At 39.4% G+C, this 18,066-nt stretch overlaps 1 protein-coding gene across 1 annotated transcript in view; it reads right to left on the bottom strand.

Moving 5' to 3' along the window:
• Positions 1 to 18,066, bottom strand: part of LOC136335756 (phospholipid-transporting ATPase ABCA3-like) — an 83,865-nt gene that overhangs the window by 33,375 nt on the left and 32,424 nt on the right. Inside the window, exons 16-19 of the mRNA XM_066276852.1 lie at positions 7,115 to 7,265; positions 3,290 to 3,388; positions 2,627 to 2,699; positions 1,370 to 1,673 (exon numbers count right to left, since the gene is read on the bottom strand). Coding sequence (XP_066132949.1) covers positions 1,370 to 1,673; positions 2,627 to 2,699; positions 3,290 to 3,388; positions 7,115 to 7,265 — 627 coding nt within the window. The remainder of the gene's footprint in view (positions 1 to 1,369; positions 1,674 to 2,626; positions 2,700 to 3,289; positions 3,389 to 7,114; positions 7,266 to 18,066) is intronic.

Here is an 18,066-nt window from a genome sequence, read left to right on the forward strand (position 1 = left end):
CAATAGCCAAGATCTGGAAACAGCCCAAGTGTCCATCAGTGGACGAGTGGATTAAAAAGCTGTGGTACATATACACAATGGAATACTACACGGCCGTGAAAAAGAAGGAAATCTTACCTTTGGCAACAACATGGATGGACCTGGAAACTATTATGCTAAGTGAAATAAGCCAGGCAGAGAAAGACAAATATATGACCTCACTCATTTGAGGAATCCAATGAACAATGTGAACTGAGGAACGGAATAGAGGCAGAGGCTGGGTCACGGGGACCGGAGGGACAGCTCTCGGAGGGAAGGGGGATGAGGGGGTGGGATCAGAGAAGGTGAAGGGATTAGTGAAATTATATATACGTAACACAGATACAGAAAACAGGACAGAAAATCCCAGAGGGAGGGGGGAAGGAGTTAGGGTTGGGGGGGGCAAATGGAGTATACTGAGGGCACATTGTTGGGGATGAGGATGTTATATTAAGTGGGCACTTGAACCCATGTTAACACAATCAATTAAAAGATTTAATAATAATAATGACAACATGAATGGTGGAGAAGATACAGGAGATGAAGAAACAGCTTGGGACCACCACCATTTCATTCTGTAAGGTCTAGATTCATGTGATAGATTACATTCTGATTAGATAGTTTTTTTAAAAAAAAACCCCTCATTCTTTATTTCATGATAATATGTATATTGGCACTTTTTTTTTTTTTTTTTTTACTTGAAGGAACAAGTGTCGTGTAGGCAACCCACAGCCAAAGTGCCTCCATCTTGTTTTGAGGCTAGCAGCCTTAGAGAGGGTATGTTTTGAGTCTGAGCTGCCGCTATAAAATTGGTGACTAACGGGAGGAGGAGGTAGCTACCTATACAGTTAAGATTCTTCTTTACAAGTCACACAGCCAGATCTTCATCTAAGAACCCTTTTTTTTAAAAAAAAAATTAAGCCTTGCCCTGGCCGGTTGGCTCAGCGGTAGAGCGTCGGCCTAGCGTGCGGAGGACCTGGGTTCGGTTCCCGGCCAGGGCACACAGGAGAAGTGCCCATTTGCTTCTCCACCCCTCCCCCTCTCCTTCCTCTCTGTCTCTCTCTTCCCCTCCCGCAGCCAAGGCTCCATTGGAGCAAAGATGGCCCGGGCGCTGGGGATGGCTCTGTGGCCTCTGCCTCAGGCACTAGAGTGGCTCTGGTTGCAACATGGCGACACCCAGGATGGGCAGAGCATCGCCCCCTGGTGGGGAGAGCGTCGCCCCTGGTGGGCGTGCCGGGTGGATCCTGGTCGGGCGCATGCGGGAGTCTGTCTGACTGTCTCTCCCTGTTTCCAGCTTCAGAAAAATGAAAGAAAAAAAAAATAAATAAATAAAATAAAAATTAAGCCTTACCTTGCACTTCCTTAATTGTGTGTTTGTCAGGATCGAGCATACTCTTAAGATGCTGTAAGAAAACCAGAGTCACTTGAGGATCCCCAGAAATAGACAGAGGCACAACGGTGTGGCCATACTGATCCAACTCCATTTGTCTGGCCATCTCATCGCCGTCACTAAACAAAAGGTCATCCACCTTTTGCAGAAAGGTAAGCGAACCCAGAAACGCCAACATCTGCAGCAAAACGAGCTTCCAGTTACGCCAACTGAATATGGCCCTCTTCAGGAACAGGGCACGGAACTGCTGGTGGTAGAGAGAGCACTGAAGGAAAGGGAGAGAAACAGAACATCACGACAATGTCCACAGACCGAAGCAGGTCATCCACATCTGGAAAGGACTAGGATGACCACTCCGGAGTCCCACGGAAGAGATACATCACATTTCTAAACCCTCGGGATAGAATCTATACCCAGTACCACAATGCACAAGACTGTGCCCCGCCTTCTGTCTGTATAACACAGGGGTCAGCACAGCTATGCCCCTTTATTTCTGTAGTGTCTGTGGTTGCTTCTGGGTTCAAGGACAGGACTGAGTGGTCACAACTGAGACCACCTGGCCAACCAAGCCTTACAACGTGTATCATTTCCTTCCATAAGAAAAAGTGTTCGGACTTCTGCTATATGGTGTCACCTAAAATATTTTAAGTTCTGGCTTTCGATATATAAATAACATTACATAGGATCTCAACCAGATGATTTTCCTCAGACTTCAGCAAGTCAAGAAAACCAGGGTGTTTTAGAGAAGGGGCATGGCGGAACTCCCAGGGAACTCAGGGACGTCCCGTGCTGAGACTCATACTGATTAGAGAACCATTTCATATGTATCAATACTATCACTGCCCACCACAAAGCGTTCAAGTAGTGTGCATGCTTGATCCTTTTAGGAATCCTAATCACTCCAGCTCATTCCAGTTTCAATGAACTAACACATTTCTAGGTTATCAGTTAAAGTAATAATAATAATAATAATAATAATAATAATAAAGAATTCCAAAAACAGAAAACAAAATGACCGAGCAATGAACAGTTGAGATGGTTTCGAGGAATTCACCTCTGCCTTAGGAAATTAACCAGGTCACGCACGGTACAGGCTTCTCCATGTACGGTTGGGTTGGCCGTGGCTGAGAATTCCATACTCCTTTCGTGCAAGTCTTTAAGAAAGTGCCTCTTGTGCCCCAATCGAACACACATCGGGCTTTCAGTCCAAGTGCTTACCCCGGCATTGAAGGTAACAGCGGGGCTTTCCTTCGCTGGGGGGGAACTGGCTCTCTCGTTTCTGGACATATTCCTGTTTTGGTTTTTGAGTGAGAAGTCACTCAGAGAAAGAGACGGAGGTTGGACCGGCAGGACATCTGTCTGTGACTCGGCCATTTCACTGACCCTGCAGTGAAAAGAAAAGTACCAAGCGTTTCACTTAGACTTGATCCCGAGACAACCTGTGTGGAGAATGTGGGTCACAACCCCCAGTTTGGACGCCTCCCTCGTGTGCTGAGGCTGGTAGGAGCCTTAGAGAAAACAGCCGTGGTCACCACGGGAGAATAGTGGGACCGGAACACCTGTGCCAGGACTGCCGTCCGACCACTGGAACGCGAGAAAAACAGGGAAATAAACAGGAGTGTCGAACTCATTCAAGTTCAAGGTTAAGGTCTAATGCCTACTTTGAGTAAGCTAAACTACACATTCCTTTATAAAAAGTGATGGTGGTCATATTTTTTTCAACGTTCTTATTGCGGAAGAAATGACTCGAGGCCCCACCCACACACCTCTGAAAGCTTCCAGTGTGTGAATCTGAAAGTCTGGTTGAGTTTAGGGAAAAGAACGAAGACGGGTTCCTTTCCCCGTTTCAGGTTCCTGTTTTCCGCGTCCCTTGTCGCTCACCTGAAGAAGACCTCGTCCATCGTCGTGATAGAGACACCGAAGTTATCAATGCCTAGCTCTTCCTGTCTTTCTTTCAGATCAGCAAACAGGGTTGCAAAGCTAGAATAAAAACGGGAAAGGGAAAAGGGGGAGGGGAAGGAGAAAAAGTCAGCCCCACATCAGAATATTTTCTTATTTACCTATTTTATTCTAAATCAATTTCTTCTCAGCAGTGGGGAAAATGTCGATCATTCTTTGCTTCAGTGTTCGTTATAATTTCATGCCTCTGGTAAATCAGAAATGTGGGGGAAATGGTAAAACAAACAAACAACCAATGAACAAATTGCTTCCCACTCTACTTGGTACTTGGATACACATAATTTTGGCCAAATGAAATATAAAAAGACTGTAACTCTAACAAGTTGATGTAAGTTAATTTTCACACACATGCATACTATGGTTCCTCAGTCAATTATTCAGTAAATCAAAATAGAAAATCATACTCAAGTTAATAGGAAAAAAAGACACTCAAAAATAGAACATAGCACAGCAGGTTCAGGGCAAGTTGAAGATGTAGAGAGAATGATGTAATTCAACCGCCAAGGAAATCTATAGAAATGGAGACCGATGAAATGTGGAGGCAGCGGAACTTCTATTTATTATTATTATTATTATTTTATTTTTCTGAAGTGAGAAGCAGGGAGGCAGAGAGACAGGCTCCCGCATGCACCCGACCGGGATCCACCTGGCATGCCCACCAGGGGGCGATGCTCTGCCCATCTGGGGCATTTCTCTGTTGCAACCAGAGCCATTCTAGTGCCTGAGGCAGAGGCCACAGAGCCATCCGCAGCGCCCAGGCCATCTTTGCTCCAATGAAACCTTGGCTGTAGGAGGGGAAGAGAGAGACAGAGAGGAAGGAGAGGGGGAGGGGTGGAGAAGCAGATGGGTGCCTCTCCTGTGTGCCCTGGCCGGGAACTGAATTCAGGACTTCCATATGCCGGGCCAACGCTCTACCACTAAGCCAACCAGCCAGCGCCTCATCAGAGTTTTTAAAGAACAATTTTCTTGGGAAGATTTTACAGTATTTTACATTAAAAAAATTATCTTCTCCAGAAACTTCCTGGTCTCTAAATCACCCATTATAGCCCCAGCTGAGGAATGATTGAACCTAGCTGTACATTCTCAGTGTTGGAGAACTCAAAATTTTCTCTTTTGGAACACCATTAAATTCTCCTCCATATTTGAGCTTAAATTGCTTTCCATTTAATTCTATCTAATTGTACACACTGGCTCTAACCATACACATTTAAATGGCATCATCAGATACAACTGATCTGCACGGCAGCTTTTCATATATTTCAGTCTCTTTCTTCCTATACTTCTTCTTTCCCAACGCATGGCTTTTCTACTAGGATTCACCCATCTCTTATGCTGCTTCTAAATTCATTATGAAGTTAGTATACATGCATGGTACAAAATTCAGAAAATGAATGTATAAAAAAATAAAAATCATCCCAATATTATTGTCCATAAATAACCACTGTTGATGCATGGATGTTTTGACATATTTAGTTTTGTTTCTTTTAGCTTTCAAAATATATGATAAAATTAAAAATGCACCGTGTGCTACTTTAAAGTGCATTAATAAAGCACAAGGTGAAGATAAATATCCACCAACAGATTAATGAATAAATAAGTTATAGTGTAAATATATGAAAGAATAAGAGATCTAAGTAAAACGTAAATTTTTTTTTTTTGGTCACCTTACAAATGAAGACATCCTAAAAGTTCTATCCCAGAAAGTTAACTGAAAAATGCTGGTAAATGAACAAACAAGATTCAGAACATTATTAGTATTATAAGATCTCGTTTCTAGAAAACAATGATAATGGTACACATGTCCATGGACGCATGTCATGATTCTGGAAAACGAAGAGCAACTCTTCCCAATGATTATCCATGGGGGGTGATTAGGGGAAAATTTTGCTTTCCAATTCATATGTTCCAGACATAAATATACTTTTTAATTTTGTCATTATGCGATCATATGTAGACTAGCAAACTCTGGGCTCCTTAGTGGTAAAATAATCAGTATTAAAACAAAATAATTACTACGGGTAAGTTAATAACAAGACAAATTATTATACGATCCAATCATATTGTGAAGAACATCTATTTTTAATTATACAAGTTTTATCATATATAATATATAAAAATAAAATAAAGATATTATTAAGCAAATATAAATTACATATATTTTGGGAGAATATAATAATTACATATATTATATTTGGGAAAAATTCAATAAATTTGAGTATAGCTGCATAGCTGTTTTTCTAATTGTTTTACTATACACTATATATAATACATATGTGTAATGCATATGAAATATATCATATATTTAATAAACATAAACATTGTATAGATCATACATGTATATTACACTTTGAAGGAAAGACAGCAAAAAATTAAAAGGAAAAGGAAAAAATGTGACCACACAGCATATAACTTTTTTCGCATTTGATGGAATTCTGTCTATCCTCATACATACTAAATTTAGATTTCTTTTTTACTGAATAGTGTGATCAGTTTAAACAAGTGTTTTGTTTCCAGAGAGAGTCTGCAGCTTCACATGGATCACAACCATGATAATGGGCCAAAGCTCCCACCTGGTTCCTGGTTCTCTCGGGATACAGATCTAGAGTTTTATTTCCAATTCTCTGTGACACTTTATTCTTTCATTCCTGTTTATAACGAGCGTCCTGGTTCTCGTCTGCTGCTGCCTGACCACTAACTTCCAGACTGCTAATAAAAAGTTCAAGTAATGCAGTTCCTTTTCCTTTTTATGTCTTTTATACATTCCTCTCTGTCTCAGGAAAGGAGACATTAGAGTCCTCCATAGCCTTCTTGGTTATGACAACTGGCTTGACTCGTGGGAAGACCAAAGCAAGTGCTTAAGTTATAATATTACATAAAGGAATCACACTCCCCGAGAGTCACTGATGAGCACTCGTAGTTTCCATTTTAAATTTTAGGTTAGTTACCTCAGATAAGCTTTTCATTCTTTGTCACCCCCTCTGATGAATACTTTGGCTAACAAGGGCAGTAAAACTACCTCTTTCCACTGTGTTCTGGGCATGCTGGCTTCAAGAGCCACCACTACAGCCATTTTTCTTTAATTATCTTATTATTTCCATTCACTCTACTCACCACACCCTTTTTATTCTACTGACAACATACCAGCGGTGATCACCAATTAAAATCAGGACATGATGGCCCTGGCCAGTTGGCTCAGCGGTAGAGTGTCGGCCTGGCGTGCGGGGGACCTGGGTTCGATTCCCGGCCAGGGCACATAGGAGAGGCGCCCATTTGCTTCTCCACCCCCACCCCCTCCTTCCTTTCTGTCTCTCTCTTCCCCTCCCGCAGCCAAGGCTCCATTGGAGCAAAGATGGCCCGGGCGCTGGGGATGGCTCCTTGGCCTCTGCCCCAGGTGCTAGAGTGGCTCTGGTCACAGCAGAGCGACACCCCGGAGGGGCAGAGCATCGCCCCCTGGTGGGCAGAGTGTTGCCCCTGGTGGGTGTGCCGGGTGGATCCCAGTCGGGCGCATGCGGGAGTCTGTCTGACTGTCTCTCCCGGTTTCCAGCTTCAGAAAAAGAAAAAAGAAAAAAAAAATCAGGACATGATAGCCACAGGGGGCCGTCCCTTTCTTCAGGGCAAGTGGCAGTTAAGACTGGAGTTTTGGCTTTTTGAATAAATTCTACTTACTACACATGCAAAGATCAGAAAAAGCAACAACAATTTTCTGTCATCTAAACATCAACCTTTACTACTTGTCTTGGTTCATACCTGTGTGTGTCCTCTTTGGGTAGAATAAAAGCTAATTCATTTTTAAAATTCTTCTTCAAAATGGCTGATGGTATATGGTAATATATCAACTTGGAGATTCCTTCAACATCACAGCGAGGGCCCTTCACCATTACTAAGTGATATCCCACACCTGAGAAAATTCATTAAGAAAAAAGAAAATAAAACAATTTTGTATTTCCCTGATTCTTGTGAGACTCCGCTTGGCTTTTCATGATTTGGATGAGCAAGAAGAAGATAGCTCATGCTACAATTCATTTGCTCACCAGTCTAAAAAGCCTGTTAAAAACTTCTTTGGTGCTTTCATTAGTTTCTTAAGAGACTAATAGAAGAGAGAAAGAAAGAAAATCATCTGTTACCTGGCCTCTTGTCCTATATCACTGAAACCTTAGAGGACAAGGTGTATATGCATTAAACACATATCTATTGGGTGCTGATTATACACAAAGCAGTAAATAATCAGCTAAAATTCCTGTCCTTCAGAGATCTGAGAATCTTCCCAGAGTACTCTGCACCTTCACTAGAGCTTGAAGAGATCTCTATAGTCTCATTCATGCACAAATCCAAGCTCTACTAAGAGCAAAATTTTAGTCCCATCCTTAAAACCTTTGAAGATAGCAATGAACAGAATCTGAATAAAGTTGTAATACTCCTATATTTGCTTAAATACAGGTCAGATTAATTCAGTTGTCTACCACATTGGTGGCCTACCATACCAGTGTCCCCTTTTCTGAGAATAAATATCAAGTACATTATTCTCTATGGTTATTTTAATCATAATGTCAGTTATAAAAATTACAAAGGGAGCAACAAAGAAAATATTGCTAAATATGATGAAAAAATCAATAGACGCAGAATAGAGATCATTTTCAAATGAAAGAAAAATATACCTCCAGAACCTAACTTTATGAAATGGAGACATATGATTTACCGACTAGAGAATTCAAAGTAACCATCATAAAGATGCTAATCAAAGTTAGGATAACAACACATGTGAAAATTGAGAATTTTAAGAAAGAAATAGAAAACTTAAGAAACAAAAAGAATGACATCATAGTAATGGTGACATGAGAGATACTCCTGATCTCTCCCCTTGAAATTTCAACAAATTGAGCAGCTATAACACAGTGAAGGAACCCCAGCTGGGCTGGCAGGCGAGCCTGAAAGATCCGTGCACTGAATGGACTAGAGGTGGGATGGGGTGAAAAGGGGGGTGGAAGAGAAAATGCATTCACGGTGGGCTCTGGAGAGCCTAGAGCGACTTTGGGAAGGAGTAAAGCTCAGGCTGTTTAGATTTTATCTGAGGGGTGTGGAGAGGGAAGCCCAGAGTGACTGGCTCTCCTTCTGCTGGGAGGAGCAGTGAGATACAGGGGCAGATGGGGAGATAAAGCAAAGTGGCCTGAGCAAGGAGTCACGACCACTGTTCCCGTGGTCTGCCTGCAGCCCACACTCACTCACACTCAGCAGAAACAGAGGACACACAAGTGCAGTCCCCAGCCTCCCAGATCCTGCCTCCCGTGCCTCACTGTACAAAGAGTGACAGAGACAGACCCCACAGCTAGCTCTCCAGAGCCACTCTCTCCCCTGAAGAACAGAGGTGCCCTGTGTCTGGTCCCTGGGTCTGCTGAGACGTGTGGAGGAGAGCCTGGAAGCCTGAGACCACCACTGCTAGAGCCATAAAGCCATAAAGATGAAGCCATGAAGCCCTCACAACATGCCCCACCCACCAACACATCTGCAGCCCTGCCTGCATTATTGTGACAGCAACCTCTGAGTGGAGGACAGCCCGGAAACTTCACAGAGCTAGAAGTTGTAATACAGTGACACCTACTGGAAGAAACCTCTCAAAACCGAAATATATTTTTCCTGTTTTTTTATTTCATTATTTCCCTTTTTTTCTTCTTATACTTTTTTTCTTTTTCTCTTTTGAACTTAATTTCCTTTAACTTTTATATTTTTTATTCTTATTTTTGTGGGTGTTTTTTTATTTTAATGGGGTGACATTAATCAATCAGGATACATATATTCAAAGATAACAAGTCCAGGTTATCTTGTCATTCAATTATGTTGCATACCCACCACCCAAAGTCAGATTGTCCTCTGTCACCTTCTATCTTGTTTTCTTTGTGCCCCTCCTCACCCCCTATCCCTCTCCCATTCCCCCCTCCCCCCCGTAACCACCACACTCTTGTCAATGTCTCTTAGTTTCAGTATTATGTCCCACCTACGTATGGAATAATACAGTTCCTGGTTTTTTCTGATTTACTTATTTCGCTTCGTATCATGTTATCAAGATCCCACCATTTTGCTGTAAATGTTCCGATGTCATCATTTCTTATGGCTGAGTAGTATTCCATAGTGTATATGTGCCACATCTTCTTTATCCAGTCATCTATTGATGGGCTTTTTGGTTGTTTCCATGTCCTGGCCACTGTGAACAATGCTGCAATAAACATGGGGCTGCATGTGTCTTTACGTATCAATGTTTCTGAGTTTTGGGGATATATACCCAGTAGAGGGATTGCTGGGTCATAAGGTAGTTCTATTTGCAGTTTTTTGAGGAACCACCATACTTTCTTCCATAATGGTTGTACTACTTTACATTCCCACCAACAGTGTATGAGGGTTCCTTTTTCTCCACAGCCTCTCTAACATTTGCTATTACCTGTCTTGCTAATAACAGCTAATCGAACAGGTGTGAGGTGGTATCTCATTGCAGTTTTGATTTGCATTTCTCTAATAGCTAAAGAAGATGAGCATCTTTTCATATATCTGTTGGCCATTTGTATTTCTTCCTGGGAGAAGTGTCTATTCATATCCTCTTCCCATTTTTTTATTGGATTGTTTGTTTGTTTGTTGTTGAGTTTTATGAGTTCTTTGTATATTTTGGATATTAGGCCCTTATCTGAGCTGTTGTTTGAAAATATCATTTCCCATTTAGTTGGCTTTCTGTTTATTTTGTTATCAGTTTCTCTTGCTGAGCAAAAACTTCTTAGTCTGATGTAGTCCCATTCATTAATTTTTGCCTTCACTTCTCTTGCCATTGGAGTCAAATTCATAAAATGCTCTTTAAAACCCAGGTCCATGAGTTGAGTACCTATGTCTTCTTCTATGTACTTAATTGTTTCAGGTCTTATGTTTAGATCTTTGATCCATTTTGAGTTAATTTTTGTACAGGGGGAGAGACTGTAGTCCAGTTTCATTCTTTTGCATGTGGCTTTCCAGTTTTCCCAGCACCATTTATTGAAGAGGCTTTCTTTTCTCCATTGTGTGTTGTTGGCCCCTTTATCAAAAATTATTTGACTATATATATGTGGTTTTATTTCTGGACTTTCTATTCTGTTCCATTGGTCTGAGTGTCTATTTTTCTGCCAATACCATGCTGTTTTGATTGTCGTGGCCCTATAATATAGTTTGAAGTCAGGTATTGTAATGCCCCCAGCTTCATTCTTTTTCTTTAGGATTGCTTTGGCTATTCGGGGTTTTTTATAGTTCCATATAAATCTGATGATTTTTTGCTCTATTTCTTTAAAAAACGTCATTGGAAGTTTGATGGGAATTGCATTAAATTTGTATATTGCTTTGGGTAATATAGCCATCTTGATTATATTTATTCTTCCTAGCCAAGAACAAGGTATATTCTTCCATCTCATTATATCTTTTTCGATTTCCCTTAACAATGGTTTATAGTTTTCATTATATAAGTCCTTTACATTCTTTGTTATGTTTATTCCTAAGTATTTTATTTTTTTTGTTGCAATCGTGAAGGGGATTATTCTTTTGAGTTCGTTCTCAGTTGTTTCATTGTTGGCATATAGAAAGGCTATTGACTTCTGTATGTTAATTTTGTATCCTGCGACCTTACTGTATTGGCTTATTGTTTCTAGTAGTCTTTTTGTGGATTCTTTGGGGTTTTCGATGTATAGGATCATATCATCTGCAAAAAGTGATACCTTTACTTCTTCTTTTCCGATATGGATGCCTTTTATTTCTTTGTCTTGTCTGATTGCTCTGGCGAGAACCTCTAGTACCACATTAAATAAGAGTGGAGAGAGTGGACAACCCTGTCTTGTTCCTGATTTAAGGGGAAAGCCTTCAGTTTAGTGCCATTTAATATGATGTTAGCTGATGGTTTATCATATATGGCCTTTATCATGTTGAGATATTTTCGTTCTATACCCATTTTATTGAGAGTCTTAAACATAAAATTGTGTTGTATTTTATCAAAAGCCTTTTCTGCATCTATTGATAAGATCATGTGGTTTTTGTTCTTTGTTTTGTTGATATGGTGTATTACGTTAACCGTTTTACGTATGTTGAAGCATCCTTGAGATTCTGGGATGAATCCCACTTGATCATGATGTATTATTTTTTTAATATGTTGTTGTATTCGATTTGCTAGTATTTTGTTTAGTATTTTAGCATCTGTATTCATTAGAGATATTGGTCTGTAGTTTTCTTTTTTTGTGCCATCCTTGCCTGGTTTTGGTATGAGGGTTATGTTGGCCTCATAAAATGTGTTTGGAAGTATTGCTTCTTCTTCAATTTTTTGGAAGACTTTGAGTAGAATAGGAACCAAGTCTTCTTTGAATGTTTGATAAAATTCGCTGGTATAGCCGTCAGGGCCTGGACTTTTATTTTTGGGGAGGTTTTTAATGGTTTTTTCTATTTCTTCTCTACTGATAGGTCTGTTTAGGCTTTCTGCTTCTTCTTGACTCAGTCTAGGAAGGTTGTATTGTTCTAGGAATTTATCCATTTCTTCTAGGTTGTTGAATTTAGTGGCATAAAGTTTTTCATAGTATTCTACAATAATTCTTTGTATATCTACGGTGTCCGTGGTGATTTCTCCTCTTTCATTTTGGATTTTGTTTATATGAGTTCTTTCTCTTTTTTCCTTGGTAAGTCTTGCCAAGGGTTTGTCAATTTTGTTGATCTTTTCAAAGAACCAGCTCCTTGTTCTATTAATTTTTTCTATAGTTTTTCTGTTCTCTAATTCATTTATTTCTGCTCTGATTTTTATTATCTCCTTTCTTCGGCTGGTTTTGGGTTGTCTTTGTTCTTCTTTTTCTAGTTCCTTAAGGTGGGAAGTTAAGTGGTTCACTTGGGCTCTCTCTTGTTTGTTCATATATGCCTGAAGTGATATGAACTTCCCTCTTATCACTGCTTTTGCTGCATCCCATAGATTCTGATATGTCGTATTGTCATTTTCATTAGTCTGTATATATCTTTTGATCTCTGCACTTATTTCTTCTTTGACCCATTCATTTTTTAAAAGTATGTTGTTTAGTTTCCACATTTTTGTGGGATTTTTTTCCTCTTTTTTGCAGTTGAATTCTAGTTTCAAGGCTTTATGATCAGAAAATATGCTTGGTACAACTTCAATTTTTCTGAATTTGCTGATGTTGTTTTTGTGGCCCAACATATGGTCAATTCTTGAGAATGATCCATGTACACTGGAGAAAAATGTATACTCAGTCACTTTGGGATGAAATGTCCTGTAGATGTCTATCATATCCAGGTGCTCTAGTGTTTTGTTTAAGGCCACTATGTCTTTGTTGATTCTCTGTTTGGATGACCGATCTAGAGCCGTCAGCGGTGTATTGAGGTCTCCAAGTATGATTGTATTTTTGTCAGTTTTTGTTTTAAGATCAATAAGTAGCTGTCTTATATATTTTGGTGCTCCTTGGTTTGGTGCATATATATTAAGAATTGTTATGTCTTCTTGATTCAGTGTCCCCTTAGCCATTATGAAATGGCCATTTTTGTCTCTGAGTACTTTTCCTGTCTTGTAGTCAGCATTATCCGATATGAGTATTGCTACACCTGCTTTTTTTTGGATGTTATTTGCTTGGAGTATTGTTTTCCAGCCTTTCACTTTGAATTTGTTTTTATCCTTGTTACTTAGATGAGTTTCCTGTAGGCAGCATACAGTTGGATTTTCTTTTTTAATCCATTCTGCTACTCTGTGCCTTTTTATTGGTGAGTTTAATCCGTTTACATTTAGTGTAATTATTGATACTTGTGAGTTCCCTATTGCCATTTTATATCTTGCTTTCTGTTAGTTTTGTGTCTTGTTTGATCCTTCTCTTTCGTTTTTCTATCTTTTGTTTTTATTTGGTTGTATTCCATACATCTTTCCTCTGTTGCTATCTTTTTTATCTCATGTGCTTCTGTGGTGGTTTTTTCAATGGTGGTTACCTTTGAGTAATGAAAAGGGTCCCTACCCTGTTCATTGTAGCGAACTATTTTGTGAGTACTTTTGCACTCCATCGTCCTTTGCTACTGTTAATCTCCGTCTTCTCCCCCTCTTTCTTTTTGTTGTTGTCACAGTTTAAATTTGGTTTTATTGTGTTCTTCTTGGAGCTTTTACTTGTGGCTCTGTTTTTTTTTTGTTCTTTGTATCTGATTGGAGAACCCCCTTTAGTATTTCCTGGAGTGGGGGTTTTCTGATGATAAATTCCCTCATCTTTTCTGTATCTGTGAATGTTTTTATTTCTCCTTCGTATTTGAAGGATAGCTTTGATGGGTATAGTATTCGTGGCTGAAAGTTCCTCTCTTTCAGGACTTTAAATATTGGGGTCCACTCTCTTCTAGCTTGTAGAGTTTCTGCTGAGAAATCTGATGATAATCTAATGGGCCTTCCTTTATATGTTGTATTCTTCTTTTCCCTGGCTGCCTTGAGAATTTTTTCTTTGCTGTTGGTTTGTGTCAATTTCATTATGATATGCCTTGGAGTAGGTTTGTTGGGGTTAAGAAAACTTGGTGTTCTGTTTGCTTCTTGAACTTGAGGCTTTAGTTCTTTCCACAGGCTTGGGAAGTTCTCATCTATTATTTGTTTGAGTATGTTCTCCATTCCATTTTCTCTCTCTTCTCCCTCTGATATACCTATTATTCTTATGTTATTCTTTTTGATGGAGTCAGATAATTCTTGTAGGGCTATCTCATTTTTTATTAATTTTTGAGTCTCTTTCTTCTTCTCTCTGTTGTGCCTCAAGTTGCTTATCTTCTATTTCACTAATCCTCTCTTCTATCTGACCTGTTCTATTAGCTAAGCTTGTTACTTCGTTTTTCAGCTCGTGAATTGAGTTTTTCATCTCTGTTTGATTTGTTTTTATAGTTTCAATTTCCTTGGACATATATTCTTTGTGTTCATTGAGTTGTTTTCTGAGCTCCCTATATTGCCTTTCTGTGTTTTCTTGTATATCTCTGAGGATTTTTAGGATTTCTATCTTGAATTCTCTGTCATTTAGCTCCAAGGTTTCCAATATATTAAATTTTTTCTCCATAGATTTTTCCTCATCTAGCTGTGTTACCTCTCTTTCTTTTGTATCCATGATATTCGATTTCTCTTCCTTAATGGCATCTGAGAGTGGTTTTGTTGATAACACTAATAAGAGTTGATAAAAATTTTTTTGAGAAAATGCAGTGAAAAACTGAAAATTATATTGTGTTAAGTGGAACAAAAATATGTAGAACAGAGGGCCTGGGTTGGGGGGGGGTTATAAAGAGGCAAAAAACAAATGAGGCAAGAACCAACAGAATGCCACAAGGAAAAAATTTGGATCAAGAATAAAATAATTTGTTTGTAAATGTTGGTCAAATGAGAAAAACAGTGTAAGAAAAAAAAAAAGAAAGAAAAAGAAAAAATACAGTAAAAACCGAAAATTTTATTGTATTAAGTGGCACAAAAACTATAGAATGGAGAACCGGAGTTGAGGGAAATGCTAAAGAGATAAAAAGTGAAGTAAAAAGCACACAAAATGCCACAAAGAAAAAATTTGAATCCAGAATAAAATAATTTGTTTGTGGGTGAGATTTGAATAGAGAAAAATTGAAAGAGAAAAGAAGAAACAAAAAGAGAGAGAGAAAAAAAATTGAGTTAAGTTTTTTGGAATGTAACACTCATAGAAAAAAAAAGAATGGAAAATGTAACACCTATGGGTAATAATGTTCAAAATGAAAAGAATAAAACAGGAAGAAGATAAAATGACCAAGGTGGAAGGAAAAAAAAAGATAAAAAATACAAGAAAAAATTAGAAAAAGTTATAAAGACTGTGGATTTTTTCCTAGTTTTGAGAAGTTATCTTCTTCCTTTTTCTTTCTGCTCTCTCTTTTTGGCCGGTGGCACTGTACCCCAGTTCTGCCCATGTGGCACTCTTAGACAGAGATTTGCTGTTGTGTTGCTATGATGATGACATGAACTAGGTCTCAGTCCCGTTGGTAGGCAGGGCTTGTTAGTGTTTGCAGGCTCTGACAATGGGAGAGTCCGTTTTCCCAGAGCCTCTCCCCAAATCTCTCCTTTCTGAACCAGCAGCCTGGGGCCCCAGCTGTGAAGTTGCCCCAGCCACTGCCTGGAGATCAAGAGGCTCTAAGAGCTACCAAATCTCCCCTTTATCCCCACTCAATGCAGGGTTCTGGGTAAGGTTTTGCCAGCCAGAGCCACCAGCGTAATCAGGCAGGGCTGGGAGCTGACTGACTTGCAGGTGTCTATGAGCCTCCAGGCATGACTAGTTGCCTCAGCACTCCACAGGTCTGCTCTCCAGAGGCTGTCTGCAAGCTGCCTGCACACCCTCCCCCCACCACTTCCACAGTTCTTTCCCCCAGGAGTGTGCTTTGTTAGCCTGTATGGCTGGTGGAGGTGCCGTACCCAGACAGGTCCGGGTGTAGGGAAGCCAGCTTTCATGCACTTCCCACGTGCTGTTGTTTGGGAAGCCAGGATTATTCAGAAACTCTGGTCACAGCCCACACAGAAGGTCACTACTGACAGTCTCTGACCCAGCCCCTCTGTCCGGGAATGCGGGCATCCATGCCCAAAGTGCCAGGTGGATCCACTCGCACACTGCCCGCGCTCGCCGACCAGGATACCAGGAGTAAATGAGGCAACTACTTGCCCACCTCTGCCAGGGTCTGCCACTGGCATTAGCTCCACATGGGCTGAACTGCGGGCACACTCTCTCCTCGGCTTGAACATCTCTGCCCTAGCCCAGCTTGTTCCGTGGCCTCAGCCCTTGCTTTCTCTCAGTTCCAAGTGAAAGCAGCCCTTGCTCAGGTCAGTGAGGAAAGTGGAATACTCTGTTCTCTATCTTATTTCCTTCAGAGTGGATTATATATCCAGCCACCTTTTTGACCAATCCTATCTTTGTTTGATGTATGTGTATTTCAGATGCCCCTGAGATTGTTTTTTTGTCTTTAGTTGTTGAATTTGTTGAAGTTTCAGGGAGAGGTATCGGGAGTACTCCTCACGGCGCCATTTCTCTGATGTCACTTCCTCGGGGTTTTGTTTTGTTTTTTATCTTTTTTCTGTGTTTTTCTTGTCATAATTTTTAAAATTTTTATATTTTTATTGTATTTTTTGTTTTAACTTTTCATTATTTTAGTTTTTTTTTTTTTTGGTTAGGGTTCTTAACAGTACCACTGTCAACTGCCATCAAGGAAGGAGAAATTGAATGCCATGGCTACATAAAACAGAAGTGTAGTTCAAAAATAAAATTAAAATCTCCAAAATAAAATCTCAATCACATGAAAACCTTGGAGTTAAATGATAAATTGTCAAAAATAATACCATGTTCATACATTGGAAGACTCAATATCATTAAGATGACCATTCTTTCCAAAATGATAAAATATTCATAGCAACCCCATTAATATCCTACCAATCTTTTTTGTATAATTTGAGAAAATGACCCTAAAATTTATATGGAACTAAAAAAGGCCTAAAATACATGAACTAACTTTGAAAAAGAGAAAAAATTAGTAGCTATATACATCATCTGTTTTCAAGACTTACTATAAAAGCACAGGATTCATGACTGTGGTATTTGTAAAACGTTAGACCTAAATCAATGAAACAATAGAAAATTCAAAAGTAGACCTACATATAGGCGGTCAAGTGATTTTTATCAAAAGCGCCAATTCAACAGAAAAAGGGCCATGTTTTTTCATAAGTGGTTCTGGATACTCAGATGGAAAAAAATCAACATCACAAAATAAAAAAACGACTTGAAATAGATCATAAACTTTTACAAGCTAAAACTATAAAGAATCTAGAAGAAAGTAAAAGAGAATATCTTTGCCAACTTTTACATAAGCAAAGGTTTCCTTAAAAATATGGACTGAGCCTGACCAGGCAGTGGCACAGTGGATAGAGCATCAGACTTGGATGCAGAGGACCCAGGTTTAAGACCCCGAGGTCTCCAGCTTGAGCTCAGGCTCATCTGGTTTGAGCAAAAAGCCCACTAGCTTGAACCCAAGGTCGCTGGCTCCAGCAAGGGGTCACTTGGTCTGCTGAAGGCCCATGGTCAAGGCACATATGAGAAAGCAATCAATGAACAACTAAGGTGTTGCAACGCGCAATGAAAAACTAATGATTGATGCTTCTCATCTCTCTCTGTTCCTGTCTGTCTGTCCCTGTCTATCCCTCTCTCTGACTCACTCTCTGTCTCTGTAAAAAATAAATAAAATTAAAAAAATGAACTGAAAGGGAAAATAATTGATAAATTGGAAATTTATGCCCATCAGAAGGTACCATCAAAAGGAATAGACAAGCAACATATTTGGGGAAATAATCATAGTTCAGATATCTCACGAAAACTCATATTCAGAATATGTAAACTCCTACAGATTCATAATAAAAAAAGTTTATACTTTACAGAGTAATTTATACAAAGAGCCAATTTGTACATAAAGAGACACTAAATATAATGATTACTAAGGAAAATGAAAATTAAAATCATAAAATAGTATCGTTTCACATTCACTAGAAAAGCTAAAATCCAAAGACTACACCAAATATTGGTGTGGATATGGAGCAAGTTGAATTCTCAAACATGATGGTGTGTGTTAAAATAATACGAACACTCTGAAGAATTATTTGGCAGAACATACACTTAATAATTAATCAAGTGACTACACTACTAAATATTTTCACCTAAGAT

This window comes from Saccopteryx bilineata, chromosome 4, assembly GCF_036850765.1.
Source record: "Saccopteryx bilineata isolate mSacBil1 chromosome 4, mSacBil1_pri_phased_curated, whole genome shotgun sequence".
Taxonomy (NCBI): Eukaryota; Metazoa; Chordata; class Mammalia; order Chiroptera; family Emballonuridae; genus Saccopteryx; species Saccopteryx bilineata.